Source organism: Ranitomeya imitator, chromosome 4 (assembly GCF_032444005.1).
Source record: "Ranitomeya imitator isolate aRanImi1 chromosome 4, aRanImi1.pri, whole genome shotgun sequence".
Classification (NCBI taxonomy): domain Eukaryota; kingdom Metazoa; phylum Chordata; class Amphibia; order Anura; family Dendrobatidae; genus Ranitomeya; species Ranitomeya imitator.
This window is the reverse complement of record NC_091285.1, coordinates 184,262,830-184,285,687: the sequence shown is the minus strand read 5'-3', so window position 1 is coordinate 184,285,687 and position 22,858 is coordinate 184,262,830. Positions and strand designations below refer to the sequence as shown.

The following is a 22,858-nucleotide window of genomic DNA, read 5'->3' as shown; positions in this document are numbered from 1 at the left end:
TTTGGGACAATTACTGCGTATTACGGCAGTAAAAAACGGACCGTATTTACTTACGCCTAGTGTGACGCCGGCCTAATGGTATGGGTTTGCATTAGTGCTTATGGCATGGGCAGCCTACACATATTGAAAGGCACTATCAATGCTCATTATTATATAAAGGTTTAGAACACATTTGTTTCCATACAGACAATGTCTAATTTCAGAGAAGGCCTTGTAAATGTCAGCAAGGCAATGCTAAACTACATACTGTATCCATCACAACAGCTTTGGTTCACAGAAAAAGAGTTTGGGTGATGAACTGTGGCTGCCTGCAGTCCAGACCTTTCACCAGTAAGCAACATTTAGAGAACTATGAAAAGACCCGAGACTTTTGAGCAGCTAAAATCTTAGAGCATTGAAGAATGGGATTACATTCCTCTTCCAAAACTCTAGCAATTATTAATCTCACTTTCCAGACATTTACAGAATGTTGTAAAAAAAAGATCATTTTATTCTATTTTCTGCATATGATTATGTGGGAATGCATTGCATTTTTACACAAACTTTGGCCTGCTGCACCAAAGTAGGTGGAGCATGGGCAGGATGTGACCTAGTGAAGCTTGCCCGATAAATTCACCAAAAGTTATGACAAAAGATCTGTAGCTTAGAGATGCACACACAAGTGATTACATTTTTATTATTTATTAAGCTTTTCTTATATACTAGCACTTTACATACATTATCATTAGTGATGAGCGAGTGCACTCATTGCTCGGGTTTTCCAGAGCACGCTCGGGTGACCTCCGAGTATTTGTTAGTGTTCGGAGATTATGTTTTCATCGTGGCAGCTGAATGATTTACAGCTACTAGACAGCTTGATTACATGTGAGGATTCCCTATCAACCAGGCAACCCCCACATGTACTCAGCCTGGCTAGTAGCTGTAAATCATTCAGCTGAGGCGATGAAAACTTAATCTCCGAACACTAACAAATACTCGGAGGTCACACTAGCGTGCTCGGGAAAACCCGAGCAACGAGTACACTCGCTCATCACTAATTATCATCACTGCCCCCAATGGGGCTCACAATCTACATTCCCATCAGTATGTCTTTGTGGATGTTTTTCCCAGCCATATGCGCTCCTGGAGGATGATGATGGAACTCGGTTGCATGACATTATACCTGAGGAAGACTCTAAGAAGTCGAAACCAGTTGTATTTTAGTTTGAAATAAAAATCATCCTTGAATCAGAATATCGAGTTCCATCATCATCCTTCAGGAGTGCATATTGCTGGGAAAAACATCCACAAAGTGTTATCGCCTATGAAAGCACTGTTCAGTGCGCTCATCAGTTCCCAGATCTTTTGCAGCAAACTGAGTGGAAAGAGGAATGGAGTGATCCATGGATTGGATCTATACACAGTATATCAAGACACCAAAAAGGTGAGTGGATTCACACTGAGTACACACCTTGGGAAACTAACTACTACACTCAGAAGTCTGCGCTTCCCATTTCTCTCCCTATAATCCCCTCTTGTTTTACATCAGTATGTCTTTGGAATGTGGGAGGAAACCAGAGAACCCGGAGGAAACCCACGCAAGCAAGGGGAGAACATACAAACTACTTGCAGATGTTGTCCTTGGTGGGATTTGAACCCAGGATCCCAGCGCTGTAAGGCTGCAGTGCTAACCACTGAGCCACCATGCTGCCCTATTAGGCACCTAACTCATTTTTGCCTTGATGAGCTTCTATGATGTGTTCATTGCTGCCAAATGTCCTTTGATTTTTAGGAACTCTCACATTAACCTGGCTACACAAGGGCAGGATTGTGCGAATTTTTCAAAGAAATTAGCAATTTGAGGAAATTAGCAGCATTCCCAGGTATAATAGGGGGTGAGATGTACAAATATTCTCATAATTTTGTCAACACATTACAAAGCAGACTTTGAATAAAATTCGGAATGTGGGGCGTCTGACAGCTCTGACCTGGTTTATTAGAGAAGTAGTTGTGTATGTACATTTTTATATAGAAACATAAGAGTGATCTCATAACGCGTCAGAAAATATTTTTTTGTTTTTGTTTTCCCTGCAGTAATTGTAATTAGCAAATATTTTAATATTTGTAATGATATAAGCATTTCTAATTAAAATCTCATTGTACAAAAACTATTTTACAATTTGGTGCCTTCGTTGCATTCTTCAATAGAAGTTGGGAAGAAATCTGCATGATCTTTTACTTTTATCCTTGTTTTCTTTCGGAATTTCCTCTCAGCGAATGTGACTGCGTCATGGACACTGTGAAATGCCTTGACACCAGCCCTGTTATTTGCGCCACTAAAAAATGTACCCCTGTGCAGTAATTGGCGGACTGATGGATTACAGTTGGCAAGAAACACCCACACGCCTATCTCCTCATAGTCATTGCGGACCTCTTTGAGCACACTGAGGCCTACACTATCTACAAATTGCATGGCACCACAGTCAATTATCAGAGAATGCATATTGATGGTGGGGTTGGATTTATCAGTAGATTTCTGAGGTTTACATACTGTTTTTATTGCATTTAGCTTTGAAAAAAATATGCGTTTTGTTTGTGAATTGGCATCACCCTCTTCTTTTTTGTACTTTCTTTGTAATGCCAACACTATCGATGGGTTAACACCAGTTTTTCTATGCAAAGTTGATTTAAAATAATCCTTGTTAGCATAGTACAGAGAACCATCAAAGCGATATATTTTAATATTTGGCACATTGTCCAGTTCTTTGTATTTAAACTGGTCTTCGTAAATCTCGGTCCCACTGACTTTGCCCAAAAGAGTAGCCCTTGGCCTCTGTGTACGGAAAATCACACAGAGCATAGAGAAGCAGACACCGACCAACAGTCCAATTTCAGTTGTTATCAAGGCAGAAGCCAACATGCTGACCCACCAGACCACGGTGTCTATTCTGCTAATCCTCCACATTTTTGGTGTGTCTCCGAATTTCATAATAGCACCCTTAAGGCTAATAATTGTGATAACTGCTAAAATACAGTTTTGTAGGGAATGGAAGAGCGGAGCAATGGCTAAAAGTACAAGTAACAAGACTATTGATGTCACAATACCATTGAGTTGTGTGTTGGCGCCAGTAGACTCCTTAAGTAGAGATTTGGCTAAAGCGGCACAGCTTGCGAAAGAATGAAAGAAAGATGGGATCACATTGCACATACCAATAGCTATCATCTCCTGGTTAGTACTGATAGTATATCCATATTTTTTAGCAAAAATTTCAGCCAGGGATACGGTCATTGCAAACCCAATTATAGCAATGGGGACTGCATCAGTTGCAATTCTTGGAATTAATTCCCAATCTGGAGCTTTTGGGGCCATGAATCCGGTAGGGATTGTTCCACAAACTGAAGATTTATACTTTTCATTGAAATTGAAATAATAGGAAACCAAAGTGGCCACGATAATTACAAATAGCTCTACTGGAAGTGGAACTTTCAATTTACTCTTAAATTTGTCATTGATGAATTTGATTGGTAGCATAACAGCTATCGCAACAGCACTTGTTAACAAGTCGCAAATGTTAGTGGTTTGTAAGTTTGAGAAAACATCAATCCATGTCATAATAAGGGACCCTGCACCGTCACGACGAGGAATCTTCAAGCCTAAAAGATATTTCATCTGAGAGGTTACGATGGTAAGTGACGACCCAGTAACAAAGCCGCTCAGTAAAGGCTCAGATAAATACATGGTGATGAAACCTAGATGAAAGAGTCCCATGAGTATCTGGAAAAAAAAAGAAACCAAGGCTTCAGAAAAAAATAATCATTAGTATATGTTAGTTTTCTCTAAAAAATAATAAACATTATTATGAACACATATTTTAACTGCTTATATAGGTGCTGTTAATTTTTACAGTTTTTACACCAAGGAAAAAAAACACAAATACAGGGAGAACAAATGAATTGCAATAGTTGCTATTGGTGGGATTTGAACCCAGGACGCCAGTGCTGCAAATCAACAGTGCTAACCACTGAGCCACCATGACACCCCCTAATTGTAGGTGTAAAAAAAGTTTTTTCTGTTAGCTTATGCAAAACTGTAACTCTATATCTTTGTGTATAGGGCTTCTTCAGATATTTGATATTTATAGAGCTGTCAGTGAGTACCTAATCCAATCTGAATTTTATATAATTTTCTTTATTGCTTTCTATCTTACTGAACCTCATTGGGAAGGTGTTGTAGTAATAAAGCCCTTACCGCTACAGGGAATTTGTCACTAGGTTTTTGCTACACTAAGAGCATTATGATGTGGGGCTAAACCAGGGGTGTCAAACGGCATTCCTCGAGGGCTGCAAACAGGTCATGTTTTCAGGATTTCCTTGTACTGCACAGGTGATAATTTAATCACCAACTCATTATTTGTGTAGGTGATTAAATTATCACCTGTGCAGTACAAGGAAATCCTGAAAACATGACCTGTTTGCAGCTCTCGAGGAATGCAGTTTGACACCCCTGGGCTAAACCTTGATTCCGGGGATGTGTAATTTTTTAGGTTTCGCGTTGTATTGATTTTTTAAATAAAATCTCTGGATACTGTAGCACTAAACAGCTAGTGGACAGACATGGAGCGAAGGGGAAAAATTCTTGCAGTGATAAATACAGTATATCAATAGGAATTGCATATGTAAAGTAATGATCAGATAATCCCTTAAAAATCATGGTAATTCAATTTACACACAGTTATTGATGATCAATGCCTCGCCATAAATGGCAGAAATAACGATTTGTGGTGTTTCTGCTAACACCGCAAAGTTAGTGTTTGCGCTATAGATCTTACCTATAGAGTATGAATAATTCACTAATCTCTTCCTATTAAAAAAAGTGTCAGTTTATTAGGCTACAAATAGTTACCACCAGAGACCTAGCATTTCAGAATGTGAAGCATAAAATGAAGTAATAAAAAGATCCTGTATCCAGAAGCAATTAGAAATTGGCGCTATGCAGTAAGATGCGGAGTCAGTTTGCTGATATACAGTATAGCGCCCTTATTATAGTTCACCAATCTATTTCTATTAATATGTGACAGTTTATAATGCTACAAATAGTTACCACCACAGACCTGGCATTTCAGCTAACAAACATGGATGTGAAACATAAAAAGGAGTAACAAAAAAAAGAAAAAGACCTGCAGTTTGTTGATATAGCCTCCATGGAGTAGTTCACAGGAAGATGGGGGTTATCCTTGGATCTCTTAGTGCTCCTGTGTGAACTGGTGTCCACTGTAGGGATCTTGTATCCAGATGCAATTAAAATGGACGTGGTGCAGCAAGACGCTGTGAGTCTTCTGGTAAGTCTAACAAGTCTATGCGACCAGGGCACTCCAGTCGGTGGTTTCTCTGGTAATTGAGCATCAGAATTCTGGAGTAGTGTGTGACATCACTGTAAGAAGATAGGAAGTCCTGCAATGTCCACAACCTATGAGTTATTTTGTAAATCCACATTCTTCTGGTCATGCTCTTGATCAGATATAAACATGTGTCGACCAACATTTAATCTCATGTCTCTTCTACAGATTGCCAAAGTTGGTGCATACAGATTTAACTAAATTGGCCAAGTAATGTGAAGTAATCTTCTACTACACTTGAGGAAGCAGCTGCTGTTCTCATGTGTGTCAGCCTTGTTTCTCAGTCTTCACATTTTTAATTGGCCTGTAATGCAGCTTTTCTTGTCGCATCAGCTGGCATTTGTGCCATGGAATTCCTTTTCTTAAGAGGCATTATTGTGGTAAAAATAGTCTGTAACTGGCAGTTTCTATACCCTCTCACATAGAGGTAATGTGACTGACATCAGCCTTTGCACCAACACACTCTAACTGACATGCTATTACCTCACACAAGCTTTGTTATACTGTGAATGTCCCTTTTTGCCTATATTAACCAATCAGAGCTCAGATTAATTGACTGTAGCAAAATAGAAGCTGAGCTGTGATTGGTTGCTATTGGCAGCCTGATAAATCCCCATCCAACAGGAAGCCCTCCCCCCTGGCAGTATATGTCAGCTCACACATACAGTACAGACCAAAAGTTTGAACACACCTTCTCATTTAAAGATTTTTCTGTATTTTCATGACTATGAAAATTGTACATTCACACTGAAGGCATCAAAACTATGAATTAACACATGTGGAATTATATACTTAACAAAAAAGTGTGAAACAACTGAAATTATGTCTTATATTCTAGGTTCTTTAAAGTAGCCACCTTTTGTTTTGATGACTGCTTTGCACACTCTTGGCATTCTCTTGATGAGCTTCAAGGGGTAGTCACCATGAATGGTTTTCAATTCACAGGTGTGCCCTCTCAGGTTTCTTAAGTGGGATTTCTTGCTTTATAAATGGGGTTGGGACCATCAGTTGTGTTGTGCCGAAGTCTGGTGGATACACACAGTCCTACTGAATAGACTGTTAGAATTTGTATTATGGCAATTAAAAAGCAGCTATGTAAAGAAAAACTAGTAGTCATCATTACTTTGAGAAATGAAGGTCAGTCAGTCCAAAAAATTGGGAAAACTTTGAAAATGTCCCCAAGTGCAGTGGCAAAAACCATCAAGCGCTATAAAGAAACTGGCTCACATGAGGACTGCCCCAGGAAAGGAAGACCAAGAGTCACCTCTGCTTCTGAGGATAAGCTTATCCGAGTCACCAGCCTCAGAAATCGCAGGTTAACAGCAGCTCAGATTAGAGACCAGGTCAATTCCACACAGAGTTCCAGCAGCAGACACATCTCTGCAACAACTGTTAAGAGGAGACTTTGTACAGCAGGCCTTCATGGTAAAATAGCTGCCAGGAAACCACTGCTAAGGACAGGCAACAAGCAGAAGAGACTTGGTTGGGCTAAAGAACACAAGGAATGGACTTTAGACCAGTGGAAATCTGTGCTTTGGTCTGATGAGTCCAAATTTGAGATCTTTGGTTCCAACCACCATGTCTTTGTGTGAGGCAGAAAAGGTGAATGGATGGACTCTACATGCCTGGTTCCCACAGTGAAGCATGGAGGAGGAGGTGTGATGGTGTGGGGGTGCTTTGCTGGTGACGCTGTTGGGGATTTATTCAAAATTGAAGGCATGCTGAACCAGCATGGCTACCACAGCATCTTGCAGCGGCATGCTATTCCATCTGGTTTGCGTTTAGTTGAACCATCATTTATTTTTCAACAGGACAATGACCCCAAACACACCTCCAGGCTGTGTAAGGGCTATTTGACCAAGAGGGCAAGTGATGGGGTGCTACGCCAGATGACCTGGCCTCCACAGTCACCAGATCTGAACCCAATCGAGATGATTTGGGGTGAGCTGGACCGCAGAGTGAAGGCAAAAGGGCCAACAAGTGCTAAGCAACTCTGGGAACTCCTTCAAGATTGTTGGAAGACCATTCCCGGTGACTACCTCTTGAAGCTCATCAAGAGAATGCCAAGAGTGTGCAAAGCAGTCTTCAAAGCAAAAGGTGGCTACTTTGAAGAACCTAGAATATAACACATATTTTCAGTTGTTTCACACTTTGTTCTTAAATATATAATTCCACATGTGTTAATTCATAGTTTTGATGCCTTCAGTGTGAATGTACAATTTTCGTAGTCATGAAAATACTGAAAAATCTTTAAATGAGAAGGTGTGTCCAAACTTTTGGTCTGTACTGTATACATAATAGACAGGTCATGTGACTGACAGCTGCTGTATTTTCTATATGGTACATTTGTTGCTCTTGTAGTTTGTCTGCTTATTAATCAGATTTTTTTTAAGGATAATACCAGACTTGTGTGTTTTAGGGCGAGTATCATGTGTCAAGTTGTGTGGGGTGAGTTGCGTGTGGCGACATGCATGTAGCGACTTTTGTGAGATGAGTTTTCTGGTGACATGCGTGTAGCAACTTTTTGTGTGTCGAGTTGCATGTGACAGGTTAGTGTATCAAGTTGTGTGCAGCAAGTTTTGCATGTGGCGAGTTTTGCACGTGGTGAGTTACGCACGTGGCTAGTTTTATGTGTGGTGTGTTTTGAGTATGTTCAAGCTTTGTGTGAGGCAACTTTTGCATGTGTTGCAACTTTTTTGCATGTGTCAATTTTTCCGCGTGTGCAAGTTTTGCTTGTGGTGAGTTTTCCATGAGGTGAGTTTTGCACGTGTGGCGAGTTTTTTGTGAGCCTAGTTTGCATGTGGCGAGTTTTGCATGTGGCGAATTTTGCACATGGCGAGTTTTGAGTGGCGACTTTTGTGTTTCGACTTTTATGTGGCGAGGTTGGTGTATGTGTGGTGAAATGTGTGCTGAGGGTGGTATATGTGTTCAAGCATGTGATAGTGTGTGGTGCATTTTGTATGTGTGTTCATATCCCCGTGTGTGGTGAGTATCCCATGTCGGGGCCCCACCTTAGCAACTGTACGGTATATACTCTTTGGCGCCATCACTCTCATTCTTTAAGTCCCCCTTGTTCACATTTGGCAGCTGTCAATTTGCCTTCAACACTTTTTCTTTCACTTTTTCCCCATTATGTAGATAGGGGTAAAATTGTTTGGTGAATTTGAATGCGCGGGGTTAAAATTTCACCTCACAACATAGCCTATGACGCGCTCAGGGTCCAGACGTGTGACTTTGCAAAATTTTGTGGCTGTAGCTGCGATGGTTCAGATGCCAATCCCGGACATATACACATACATACATACATACACACACACACATTCAGCTTTATATATTAGACTAGCTGAAGAGCCCGGCATTGCCTGGGCATAGTAAATATCTGTGGTTAGTTATAGCACGTCACTTCTCTTATTTTCCCATCACGCCTCTCATTTACCCCCTCACATCTCTCATTTTCGTCCTCACACCTCTCATTTTCTCCCTCACTCCTCTCATTCCCCCCTAACACTTGTCATTTCGACCTCACATCTGTCATTTTCCGATCACTACACTATTTTCCCTCACTCCTCTCATTTTGCACTCACACCTTTTCATTTTCACCTCATACCTCTCATTTTCACCTCAGTATATACATGTTTGTCATCTCCCTTATATATAGTATACACGTGTATGTCATCTCCTGTATATAGTATATACCTGTATGTCATCTCCCCTGTATATAGTATATACCTGCTGTGTGTCATCTCCCCTGTATATAGTATATACCTGTATGTCATCTCCTCCTATATATAGTATATACCTGTATGTCATCTCCTCCTATATATAGTATATACCTGTATGTCATCTCCTCCTATATATAGTATATACCTGTATGTCATCTCCTTCTATATATAGTATATACCTGTATGTCGTCTCCTCCTGTATATAGTATATACCTGTGTGTCATCTCCCCTGTATGTAGTATATATCTGTGTGTCATCTCCTCCTGTATATAGTATATACCTGTATGTCATCTTCTATATATATAGCATATACCTGTATGTCATCTCCTCCTGTATATAGTATATACCTGTAGGTAATCTGCTCCTGTATATAGTATATACCTGTGTGTCATCTCCTCCTGTATTTAGTATATACCTGTATGTCATCTCCTCCTGTATATAGTATGTACCTGTATGTCATCTCCTCCTCTATATAGTATATACCTGTGTGTTATCTCTCCTGTATATAGTATATATCTGTGTGTCATCTCCCCTGTATATAGTATATACCTGTGTGATCTCCTGTATTAGACCTCATTAACACGTTATTTGCTCAGTATTTTTACCTCAGTATTTGTAAGATAAATTGGCAGCCTGATAAATCCCCAGCCAACAGGAAGCCCTCCCCCTGGCAGTATATATTAGCTCACACATACACATAATAGACAGGTCATGTGACTGACAGCTGCTGTATTTCCTATATGGTACATTTGTTGCTCTTGTAGTTTGTCTGCTTATTAATCAGATTTTTATTTTTGAAGGCTAATACCAGACTTGTGTGTGTTTTAGGGTGAGTTTCGTTTGTCAAGTTGTGTGTGTTGAGTTGTGTGTGGCGACATGCATGTAGCGACTTTTGTGAGATGAGTTTTGTGTGGCAACATGCGTGTAGCAACTTTTTGTGTGTCGAGTTGCATGTAACAGGTTAGTGTAGCAAGTTGTGTGCAGCAAGTTTTGCGCATGGCGAGTTTTGCACGTGGTGAGTTTTATGTCTGGTGCCTTTTGAGTATGTGCAAGTTTTGTGTGAGGCAACTTTTGCATGTGTTGCAAATTTTGACAATGTGGCAATTTTTCCGCGTGTGCAAGTTTTGCGTGTGGCGAGTTTTCCATGAGGTAAGTTTTGCACTTGTGGCGAGTTTTACGTGAGCCTAGTTTTTGCATGTGGCGAGTTTTGCGCGTGGCGAGTTTTGAGCGGCGACTTTTGTGTTTCGACTTTTAGGTTGGTTGGTGTATGTGTGGTGAAATGTGTGCTGAGGGTGGTATATGTGTTCAAGCACGTGGTAGTGTGTGGCGCATTTTGTGTGTGTGTTCATATCCCCATGTGTGGTGAGTATCCCATGTCGGGGCTCCACCTTAGCAACTGTACGGTATCTACTCTTTTGCGCCATCGCTCTCATTCTTTAAGTCCCCCTTGTTCACATCTGGCAGCTGTCAATTTGCCTCCAACACTTTTCCTTTCACTTTTCCCCATTATGTAGATAGGGGAAAAATAGTTTGGTGAATTGGAAAGCGCGGAGTTAAAATTTACACACATTCAGCTTTATATAGTAGATAGATGCAAACATATATAAGTTTTATGCATAAGTTCCATACAAGTCACAGCACCATCAATGTATTAGTTACTGCATAACTCTGTGTGCCCACCATTCCTGCATTAACATAACATCAATAAATTGGGAAATAATTACCCATCTGTATAGATAGTCCCGCCTAGACTTCGGCCACGTACGCCAACGTGCGTTTCGCGCTTTAATTGTGTTGCTTCCTCAAGGGGCATTGATGGTGCTGTGACGTGTATGGAACTTATTCATCTCATGCTTGTTACACATATTTTTCAAGCACATGCACTCATCATATGGTAAATTCAATATCTGCAATTGTATACACTCCTTTTTATCATCTCTCTTTGCAATTTCCTCTACACATTTCCTGACCTTTTCTTCAGCCGGTTATTACACCCATGGATTTTTTCACTGCTTCATTAAGAAACCCATGTAGTACTTTTTTGCAATTATTTGCACATGATTTTGTTCTTTAATAAAATTTTGTATTTGTTGGTATCTTTGGACTCAATTTTCTCATTATTTAGAATCAATATTTTGTTGTCTAGTGGGCTAAACTTTGAAGATAAGAAAGTATGGCATATAGGGAATCTCCAACTTACCTGATAAACTCCAGCCATGAAAGTTAAGGCTGTGGCCACTGTAATTGCATAACAGCCTCGACCACAAACTGTTCCATTATCGGCAATCGTTGAATTTAATATGATGTCCCCCTCCTCTGGAAAACCTGCAGCTCGGAGCTGCTTGTTCACAGACTGGCCTACCATCAGACACAATACCCCAAATGTACCAACACAATTATGGCGAGATGTAGCCATAAGAAAATAGATGATACAGCAAAAAAAATTAGTGTATAGGCCATAAATTGGATCTTGGCTTGCCAATAGTGAATATGCTATGGCCTGAGGAATGGTCACAATGCCAACTATGATGCCAGACACAATGTCACCTGGCAAAAATTCCTTAACCTTGTAGCGAGGAAGCCAGGTAAGCACAGGGAATAGTTCAAAGAGAAATCTGCCTAAATTTCCTGGGCTATTTCTATAGCATTGTTTGGTTTTCTCCCAAATGACTACTTTGGGATCGAGTGCTGGCTTGATTTGTTCTTCAAGTTCCACTGATTTATAAGTAAGTGACATCTGGTCAGGGAACTCATTGTTGATAGGATAATCAGAGTCCGTACACTAGAATAAAAAAAATCATATTTAATCAGTGTTATGACTGTCTATAGTAATAATTACTAATAATAATGATACATTCAAATTGACAATAAGTTACCCATTCCTTGACAATTATTTCCTGACTGTTTTACACAAAGAACCAAAATATTTAAAAGACATACACCTTTTTAATGCTTGTTAAAGGAACAGTTAAAAGTCTTTGTAAACATGTGCAAAATTGCCAGACCTAGGGCACAGCTCCATAACATGTTTGGAACTGGATATGTATATTTTGTAGTAATTAATGTTTTTCTCAAATATAAATGAGCTGTTCCAGGCTAAGGACTGGGCTCTGATCTGTATGAGAATCTGCCTCCAGATATTATTTTTAGTAAAAGGGAGTGTTACCAATGTGAGATATGTAACTAACACAGAACAGTAGAACTGAGTTTTATCATTTTACAAATACATTAGCTGCAGCTGTCACACCTCTGCTGTATTGCAACACTGGCTGCCTGTGAGATGGAAGCTGAAGCTGAGGAACGTGCAGATGTGTCAGGTATAATCACACACAGCTCTGCAATAAGATCAGGAAAGGAGAGAGCAGCCTTTATATATCACACTGGTAACTCACTTTCATCTACCGTTCTGTGTTAAGGCCCCTTCACATTAAGCGACGCTGCAGCGATACCGACAACGATCCGGATCGCTGCAGCGTCGCTGTTTGGTCACTGGAGAGCTGTCACACAGACCGCTCTCCAGCGACCAACGATGCCGGTAACCAGGGTAAACATCGGGTAACTAAGCGCAGGGCCGCGCTTAGTAACCCGATGTTTACCCTGGTTACCATGCTAAAAGTAAAAAAAAACAAACACTACATACTTACCTACAGCCGTCTGTCCTCCAGCGCTGCGCTCTGCTTCTCTGCTCTCCTCCAGTACTGGCTGTGAGCCGGAAAGCAGAGCCGTGACGTCACCGCTCTGCTTTCCGGCTCACAGCCAGTACAGGAGGAGTGCAGAGCACAGCGCTGGAGGACAGACAGCGGTAGGTAAGTATCTAGTGTTTGTTTTTTTTTACTTTTAGCATGGTGACCAGGGTAAACATCGGGTTACTAAGCGCGGCCCTGCGCTTAGTTACCCGATGTTTACCCTGGTTACCAGTGAAGACATCGCTGGATCGGTGTCACACACGCCGATCCAGCGATGTCAGCAGGAGTCCAGCGACGAAATAAAGTTCTGGACTTTATTCAGCGACCAACGATCTCCCAGCAGGGGCCTGATCGTTGGTCGCTGTCACACATAACGATTTCATTAACGATATCGTTGCTACGTCACAAATAGCAACGATATCGTTAACAATATCGTTATGTGTGAAGGTACCTTAAGTTACTTGTCTCACATTGGTAACATTCCCTTTTACTAAACATAATAGCTGGAGGCAGATTCTCATAGAGATCAGTGTCTGGCCCATATTGTGGAACTGCTCATTTACATATAAGAGATTCTTTTTAATAAAACATTTTAAAATAATAAGGAATTTGACATCCTTTTATAGTTAATTTAACTCAAGTTAAATAAGTTAAGCATACATGTATATCAAGTTTAAGACCCTCATAATTTAGTTATGAATCTAGTTCACAGGAATGGGGGATGTGTGCCTTTGTGCATTCTGTTGTACATGTATGTGATTCACTTAAAATGTCACAGTGAAAGTTAATTGAAAACTATTGTCCTGGAAACCAGAGATATGCTGCTGTACAGACTGATCAATCACAATGAAAGAGTCTGGTTCAGCCAGCTTTCCTGCCTCCAAACCTCTCAATTGTGTTAGTAAGGTCAGAGTCCTCTATCTGAACACCCTGACACCCTCCTGCATCAATAGAGACAGCAACATCTACATGGTTAACAAAGGGGAGGGACTCGCTTTTAACCATGTACAGTAAGTCCACTCAAGGCACTGTAGGTTGCAATGGAAACCTGAGGCCAAGTGATGCCCTTGCGGTTTGCCAACTAAGGTGGTCTGCTAAATCAAGTGTCAGTGTAACATCATATATATATATATATGTATATATATACACTGCAGTGTAGAAGAACAGCAACACAAGTATAACATATTGAAGTCAAACAGATGAAGTAATTAGAAAAAAAAGAAAAAGATTTCAATAAAATTTGTAACAATGTAAAAAACAATAAAACACAATAAATGTAAAAAGAGAATCGTGGAAAAAAATGTCACCACTAAAAACAGAGTTATTTGTAAAAACAGAAATTAATAAAATACAGTAAATATAAGCCTTATCTGGAAACTATAAAACTGTCACTTTATCTCGTATGGTTAAGTTTGCAAAAAAATAAACAAATATAAAAACCATACTGAAACAGAAAAAAATAGAATAAAAAGATACCAAAAAGTTGTATGTAAAATAGAGTGGTATAATAAAAATAAAAACTAAATCTTGCAAGGAAAAAAAAAGCCCTCATATAGCTCTGTTGGCAGAAATAGAAAAAATAGTTATGGGCGCCAGTATAAGGCAATATTAACCCCTTCATGACCTTGGGATTTTCCATTTTCCGTGTTCGTTTTTCGCTCCCCTCTTTCCCAGAGCCATACATTTTTAATTTTTCCGTCAATATGGCCATGTGAGGGCTTATTTTTTGCAAAACAAGTTGTACTTTTCAACGACATCATTGGTTTTAGCATATCGTGTACGAGAAAATGGGAAAAATATTCCAAGTGCGGTGAAATTGCAAAAAAAGTGCAATCCCACACTGGTTTTTTGTTTGGCTTTTTTGCTCAGTTCACTAAATGCTAAAACTGACCTACTATTATGATTCTACACGTCATTACGAGTTCATAGACACCAAACATGTCTAGGTTCTCTTTTATCTAAGTGGTGAAAACAAATTCAAAACTTTGCTAACGTAAAAAAAAAATATTGCGCCATTTTCCGATACCAATAGCGTCTCCATTTTTCATGATCTGGGGTCAGGTGAGGGGTTATTTTTTGCATGCTGAGCTGGCATTTTTAATGATACCATTTTGGTGCAGATACGTTCTTTTGGTCACCCGTTATTGCATTTTAATACAATGTTGTGGCGACCAAAAAAACGTAATTCTGGCGTTTTGAATTTTTTTCTCGCTATGCCGTTTAGTGATCAGGTTAATCCTTTTTTTTATTGATAGATCAGGCGATTTTGAATGCGGCGATACCAAATATGTGTAGGTTTGATTTTTTTTTATTGATTTATTTTGAATGGGGCGAAAGGGGGGTGATTTAAACTTTTATTTTTAATTTTTTTTCACATTTTTTGTAACTTTTTTTTTTTTACTTTTGCCATGCTTCAATAGCCTCCATTGGAGGCTAGAAGCTGGCACAACTCAATTGCCTCTGCTACATATCAGCGATCATCAGATCGCTGCTATGCAGCAGAAATACAGGTGTGCTATGTGTGCCGACCACAGGGATCAGTAATCATAAAGGTCTCAAGGACCTCTATGGTTACCATTCTGATGTATCTCTGACCCTGATCAAGTGACGGGGGGTCAGGGATGCCGGAAGCGTCGGTTAAATGCCGCTGTCAGCGTTTGACAGCGGCATTTATCTAGTTAATAGCGGCGGGTGAATCGTGATTTCACCCGCCGCTATTGCGGGCACATGTCCCGGCTTTGATGCGGGCTCACCGCCGGAGCCTTGCATCAAAGCGGGGGGTCTGACCTCGGACGTACTATCCCGTCCGAGGTCAGAAAGAGGTTAAAGCAAAATATTTTTCGTAAAGAAAGTGTGTAAAAGTTGTAAAACATAAATAAGCTATAAACATATATCAGGTCATCATTCATATCGACCTAAACAAGAAAGCTGTCTTATCACTTGTACCGCACGGTGAACTGTGTGAAAAATAAAAGCAATTCCTAATTTGCTGGCTTTTATTTATTCATCATCTGAAAAATCAGAATAAAAAGCGACCAATAAGTGTCATGTACCGCAAAATGGTACCAATACAAACATCAACTCATCCCACAAAAAGCAAGAGCTTGTAAATGTGAAAATAAGGGGGTTCTGCTAGCTCACAGGCTTTGGAAAATTGACATGGCTTACCCTCAAAAACCAATCCAGCAAAATCTGTGTTCCTAAATTCAATCAAATGCCATAATTCGGAAACTCATAATGCCCCTGTGTATGGCAAAGGTGTAGTAGGAACCCATTTTAGAATTTACGAGGTGCATGCCTCCAAAAGCATAAGCTGGACACAATGTACTGGGCACTAAACTGGCATCTTTTGAATTTTCACACTGCATTTTATACTCCACACTTTTTTGTGAAAAACACTTGTGAGAACAAAATAGTCACTATACTTGTAGTGAAATTCACAAAATTGTGAAATTTGCAAAATGGGTTCTCTTTGAGCTCTGCAAATAAACTATTACAGCAAAATCTGCATTCTAAAAGTCAAGCAGTGCTCCTTACTTCAAAATTTTGTTGTGTGACCAAATAGTAGTTTCTCATCACATTTTAGGTATCCTTGTGTAACAAAATGCGTAACAATTTGCTGGCTGGGTCTATTTTCATCTATTACCCCTTTTAAAAATATTGCAGATAATATAGCATTTTAGTGACACTAATGTAACTTTTTATTTCCTTGAGCCTAAACTAATAACATTTTTTATTTTTACATTTTGTTTCCACTTTGCATCAATTGATGTGATCACTTTCATGGTTTTCACCATAAATAGTCACTTCAATTCTCAATAGGTCAGCAAAAAATATAGCTTTTGTAAATTTTTTTGAAAAAATGTTAAATTGCTACCAATTTTTTTTTGCCCTTCTATATTAACTAAACATAATGACATTTGAAAAATGATGTTGGCGTAAAGTATGATAAATGTAGGGTGTTAGCTTTTTTTAATGGTATGACCATATGGATCCATAGCATAAACATTCAAAGTTTGTGGGTTGATATTTTTTGATATTTTTGATATTTTTTCAAATTATTGTTACATTTTCAGCTGTTTTCATAAAAATAAACGTAAGTGATATTGACCTAAATTTACCACTGAGATATAATACAATTTGTCACATGAAAAACCTCCAAATTACTTGGTTACTTTGAAGCCTTTCAAAGTTATTACCATGTAAAGTGACACATTTCAGAATTGAAAATTGTAAGTTGGCTTTGATGGCCAAAATTGGCTTGATCCGTGACTTATTAAACCATCTTTAGCTCTCCTATATCCTTTTTCCACGTGAAGCCTAAAAGTAAATCTCATATTTGCAATGTGGTCTTTCAAGTGATAACTAGTTGAGTATCCTGAGTCGTATTTATCCCTCATTAAAAACATACAAAGTTTTTGTTGCTTTTGCAGTTGATGCTTGACATTGAGTACTGCTTCTTAACCTAATTATAAACAATATGTTCATGTCCATAAATTGTACTATTATTAAAGTACCAAATAAAAAATGGATAATATTCATTACTTAGAACAAGCACATCAGTGTTGGTGTATGTAGAATAGACATTGGAGATAGGTAAATTAAATAAATGAGGTGTCATTTCTCATAAGCTGCTTTATATCATGAGATACACCACCAAACCATGTTCTTCTCAATTAAAAATGAAAAGCTTTTGCATTTGAGGCCATCAAGAAATCTCAACAGAAAACTATTGATATAATGGTGTGCTTGTAGTATTATAAAAACATCATCAACAGAAAGAAAAACATTATTCTTCAAAAAAGTCTAAGTATGTGCCAACAAAATGTCAAACCTGAGCCATCGTTGGTCAACTTGCTGAAATTTGGTTGTTCTCAGCTGATCTCCTTACACAGTCATCGGTCTCATTTAAATAACTTTACAGCGATAGATAGATATATATATCCTGGATGATATGGTGGATGGGAAATTATTACTTTAGTGAAAACAAATATAGAGTTCTCTGTAATTTTCCAAAACAACTTGTGAAATAAAAAGTAAAAACAAAAGGTGGACTTTCGCGTGTGTTATTCTGCAAGGCATTAACGTATCCTATGCCAAGAAATTTTTATTTTTCGATTACAGGTGGCACAATACTGATTTTCACATGTTGTGTTGTATTTAAACACAGCATAATTACTATCCCTCTGTAATTGCAATTAAGCTTGTATGCGTACTGCGTCATCACACTGCATCAGATGGGTCATTAAATTCTGAAACATTTATTTATATGTTATTAAAGATATTAGTATTAAATTTATATTAAACAAAAGCATATCGCAGGTAATCTAATTTTTAACCTCAAAGGTTTTTATGAAGGATTTAACCTCGTCCCAATATCTGCCGTACATGTTTGATGTAGGTTGGAAGTGGGTGTATGCTGTGGGTTCATGGGGTGACCCCTACCTATACTCAGCTACAGAAAAGAGGAAAAGGAGCGTCAGCCTTCTGAGCATATAAAATCCAAGACAGAAACCAAATACCCTGCTGTAAGTAAATAATTAAAAGCAAGAATGCATATGAATAACATTTGGTCCTTAGTAAACAACATTTTTGATAAAAAGAAAACGCGGCCCCAGTCCTGCTCAGCCCTTACTCACACAGGACGTTGTTATGATGCATGGTAAGGTTTTAATAATAGTGGTTAGGACCATCTAAAATTTGGGTACACCTTGACGTTGGTGGGATGGTTTTTATGCTTTTTTAATTAAAAACTGTGTTTAATAAGTACCCTGTGTTATTTATATGTACTATTGCTGTTACTTATTTACTTACAACAGGGTATTTGTTCATTTTGTTTCTGTCTTGGGTTTTGTCTGTTTAATGACCAGTGTGAACATGACCCTATTTTGCAGGCATAATAACTTGTACTCCAGTTATTTTTTTCAGTTTAACTTTAGGTTTCTGAAATTAGTGCAGGTAATGGTGTGGCCATGGCCTCCTTTCTTTGAACTGGGTATTGTATTTAAAAATCTCCCCACTAGCTGTGTGTCCATGTTTGGAACCCAGTCCTGCACAGACCTTATTCACAGCAGTGATAAGCGAGCATGCCAGTCACTACTCACTACTCAGTGGAGCATCACTGTGCTCAACATTAGAGATGAGCGAATATGTTTGGAAAACGATACAGGTACATTCAGATTCGTGATTGGTAACACGAGCATTTTTCTTATAATCGGAAAAAGTCAGTAACATTTGGTAAAAGATAGAATAAAAGCTGGCAATTCATGTGCCGTGTTCAGTAAAATAACATACTGAGTGCACTACTAATGGTGGTGCTGAGGTAGGTTCCCACACCATGTGATAATAGATAGAAGACTCTGGCACTCAACTTAATGATTTTGTGAGAGGTTTTATTTTGTAGTACCAACAAACGTTTCGGTCCCCAAGTTTGGGACCTTCATCAGTTACGTACTCATAGACTTTTGGACAGAGACCAAAGGAAATTAAACTGCGTCTGTGTGCAGGGCGGTCACCTTGGTTTTAAAGCCGTAAAGTAAATGCAATGTAGCTGCGTGCTTGGCATGTGCTTCTGGCCCAGGTGCGGTCTCCACCGCTCGTACTTACCTGCATGCAACCTCCGATCCTCACAAGATCTCCTTCTCTACTCCCCTCTTATCTCCGCTTCCCACAATCGCATACAAGATTTCTCTTGTGCATCACCCCTACTCTGGAACTCTCTACCACAGCATATCAGACTCTCGCCTACCATCGAAACCTTCAAAAAGAACCTTACGACCTACCTCTCCCGACAAGCCTACAACCTGCAGTAACCACCGATCGACCAAACCGCTGCACAATCCAGCTCTACCCTCACCCATTGTATCCTCACTCATTCCTTGTAGATTGTGAGCCCTCATGGGCAAGGTCCTCTCTTTTACTGTACCAGTCATGACTTGTATTGTTTAAGATTATTGTACTTTTTTTATTATGTATACCCCTCCTTACATGTAAAGCGCCATGGAATAAATGGCGCTTTAATAATAAATAATAATATCCCCCAGATATGGATTACGGCATGGGACTGAACAACGGACAGGTATGGGTATAATGTTGGTTTCTTATTTTTTATTTATTACAGGAGATCGAGGGCATCGTTTGGATTAGCATAACAATAAAGATGGCAAAACTGTGTGTCTTTCATTTCATTAGAATGCTTTAATCTGCCTGTGTGTGTGTTTATTTAACCCTTTACAAACGTTTGGATTAGTAATGGATAGGTGTCTTATTGACATCTCTCCATTACTAAACCAGGTTTATTATTACCTTACAATACAAAGGTGGCATTACCCCCTTATTACCCCATATGCCACCGCTACACGGCAGTGGGAAGAAAGAGGCTAAGTGCCAGAATTTTTCTGAGGTAGCTGGGGGCAGATGTTTTTAGCTAGGGGGGGGGGGCAATAACCATGGTCCCTTTCTAGGCTATTAATATCTGCCCTCAGTCACTAGCTTTCCCTCTCTTGCGCAGAAAATTGTGCGGGAGCCCTCGCCCTTTATTTCCGTGAAAACATTATTTTATTAAATACATACAGGTCCCAAATTTTACACTCACATACTACTAACAATATTAGTCACTGACATCTATAAATCTAACTGTTCTGCATGGGTTTACTATACGTAAACCATATCTCCTATCCTGTCTGTTTCTGCAATGATTTTACAGAAGCCGACAAATGAATTAACAGCTATTTTGCTATTTTTCTTTCTGTGAAATATAAAGATATATATATCTATATGTATATATGTGTGTGTCACTGACATATATATATATATGTATACACTATATATATATATATATATACATACACCATACTATGTGCCTATATCTGTTTATTCTATTGTAACCTGTCAGTGTGATTTTACTGTACACCGCACATGAATTGCCCGGTTTTCAAAGGACACCAGTGCGTATCTCTCGCAAGTCACACTGATGGTCCGTGTGGTATGCGAGTTTTTCTCTCACCCATAGACTGGCATTGGCGAGTCTCAGCCGATATACGGTGCAAATCGCAGCATGATTTGGCCGACAAAAAAAACGTTGATGGGAGCTGCTCCAATTTTGAGAAATCTTTGTACATTTTGCAATGGAGAAACTTGTACTCCCTATATCTAGCAATTATAAAAACTGCAAAATTTATTGTGAGGTCCCCATCACAATCTCTTTCAGCGTGTATGATACAGACCCCTTGGGTAATTTTTGAAAATCTTTGTACATTGTGCAATTGTGAAACTTGTACCCCATATGTCTAGCAATTATAATAACTGCAAAATTAATTGTGAGATCCCCTTCACAGTGTCTTTCATCATGTATGATACAGACCCCTTGGATTATTTTTGGAAACCTTTGTACATTGTGCAATTGTGAAACTTGTACCCCATATGTCTAGCAATTATAACTGCAAAACTTATTGTCAGGTCCCCATAACGGTGTATTCAGCGTGTATGATAAAGACCCCTTTGGGTAATTTTTGGAAACCTTTGTACATTCTGCATTGGTGAAACTTCTACTCCATATGTCTAGCAATTATAAAAGATGCAAAATTTATTGTGAGGTCCCTATCATGATTTCTTTCGCTGTGTATGATACAGACCCCTTGGATAATTTTGAGAAATCTTTGTACATTTTGCAATGGAGAAACTTGTACTCCCTATATCTAGCAATTATAATAACTACAAAATTAATTGTGAAGTCCCCATTACGTTCTCTTTCAGCATGTATGATACAGACTCTTTGGGTAATTTTTGGAAAGCTTTGTACATTATGCAATGGTGAAACTTGTACTCCCTATCTCTAGCAATTATAATCACTGCAAAATTAATTGTGAGGTCCCCATCACAGTCTCTTTCATCATGTATGATACAGACCCTTTGGGTAATTTTTGGAAACCTTTGTATGCAGCGCCCCAGAGACCTGGTCGTTGCAGTATGACACTCTGCCGCTAAGGGGAGTGATGGTACATCTGATGGCACTGTAGGAATTTTACTGACCAGGTATCACCAGCACACATTACACTTCACACTCCGGCCACTAAGGGGAGAAAAAGGCTTTATTTTTTGGGCCACTCCCCACACTGGTAAAACTAGGGGTTGGATAGGAAGTTAGTCAGAAGCTGACTGGGTTGGATTCCGGCAACATCCCGTGGCAGGGGGTGTTGCAGGGAGAAGATTCAGGGGGGTGCCTGTCAGGCGTGGGAACCTGGCAGGTACCTAGCGAACAGAACGTTACGGAACAGTGCCTGCACTACCTTGCGGCGGTATCCTAAGAAAGAGACACGAAGCGAAGGATATTGTGGAACAGTGAGAAACGAGATCAAGCACAAAGGAGAGCCAGTAGGAGTCATGCCCCGAGAACGGCAACATCCTACTGAGGTGTGTAGCCGGTGGCCGGAACACCGAGGAAGTAACTGACTCTATGCCTTACTTCAAACTCCGCAGGACAATTAATTATAGGTTGGCTGTCTACCTTAAATTTCCTACGCAGACATAGGGGGCAACGCATGGAGAGGGGCGTCTCTAGGGTCCCGAAAGAGCTCCGAGCCTTCCCGTCATATGGGTGCGTCCTAGCCATAACATACCTGGTGGACGAGAAACTAGTAACATCTGGAATGAAATAGAAAGAAAGAGAAAGAACTAGAAAGAACTAGAAAGAACGAACGAACTAGAACAGAAGTTATGAGGACTATACCGAATGCTCAGCAGGGTAGCACTACAACACACAGGCGCTATTGGTAGGCAACAATTTCCACCTGCAAAGGGAACTCTGGATGTGCCATCGGACCGGCCGGTCTCAGACAGCCCTGTTAACTGTGCTCTGGATTGAGGATCCTGAAGTCTTCAGTAAAGAGGTAAAGAGACTGCAACCCTGTGTCTTCGTTACTGTCTGCACCTCACACCATCACCATCCACCCTACTGGGAAGCCCTGGGGACATACTTCACCTGTGGGAAGGTATACCATCTAGCTGCCATTCCATCACCCCAGCGGACCCCACAGCAGCGTCGGTCACCCTGACCGAACACCACAGGTGGCGTCAC

At 39.7% G+C, this 22,858-nt stretch overlaps 1 protein-coding gene across 1 annotated transcript; it reads right to left on the bottom strand.

Annotated features, from left to right (window-relative positions):
* Positions 1-982: 982 nt before the first annotated feature.
* LOC138675708 (sulfate transporter-like) lies at positions 983-17,751 on the bottom strand. Its single transcript, XM_069764168.1, has 3 exons — positions 17,618-17,751; positions 11,298-11,879; positions 983-3,754 (listed from the first exon to the last, which is right to left on the bottom strand). Exons 1-3 carry the CDS (start codon positions 17,624-17,626, stop codon positions 2,153-2,155), a joined length of 2,193 nt encoding a protein of 730 aa, XP_069620269.1. The 5' UTR covers positions 17,627-17,751; the 3' UTR covers positions 983-2,152.
* Positions 17,752-22,858: the final 5,107 nt, after the last annotated feature.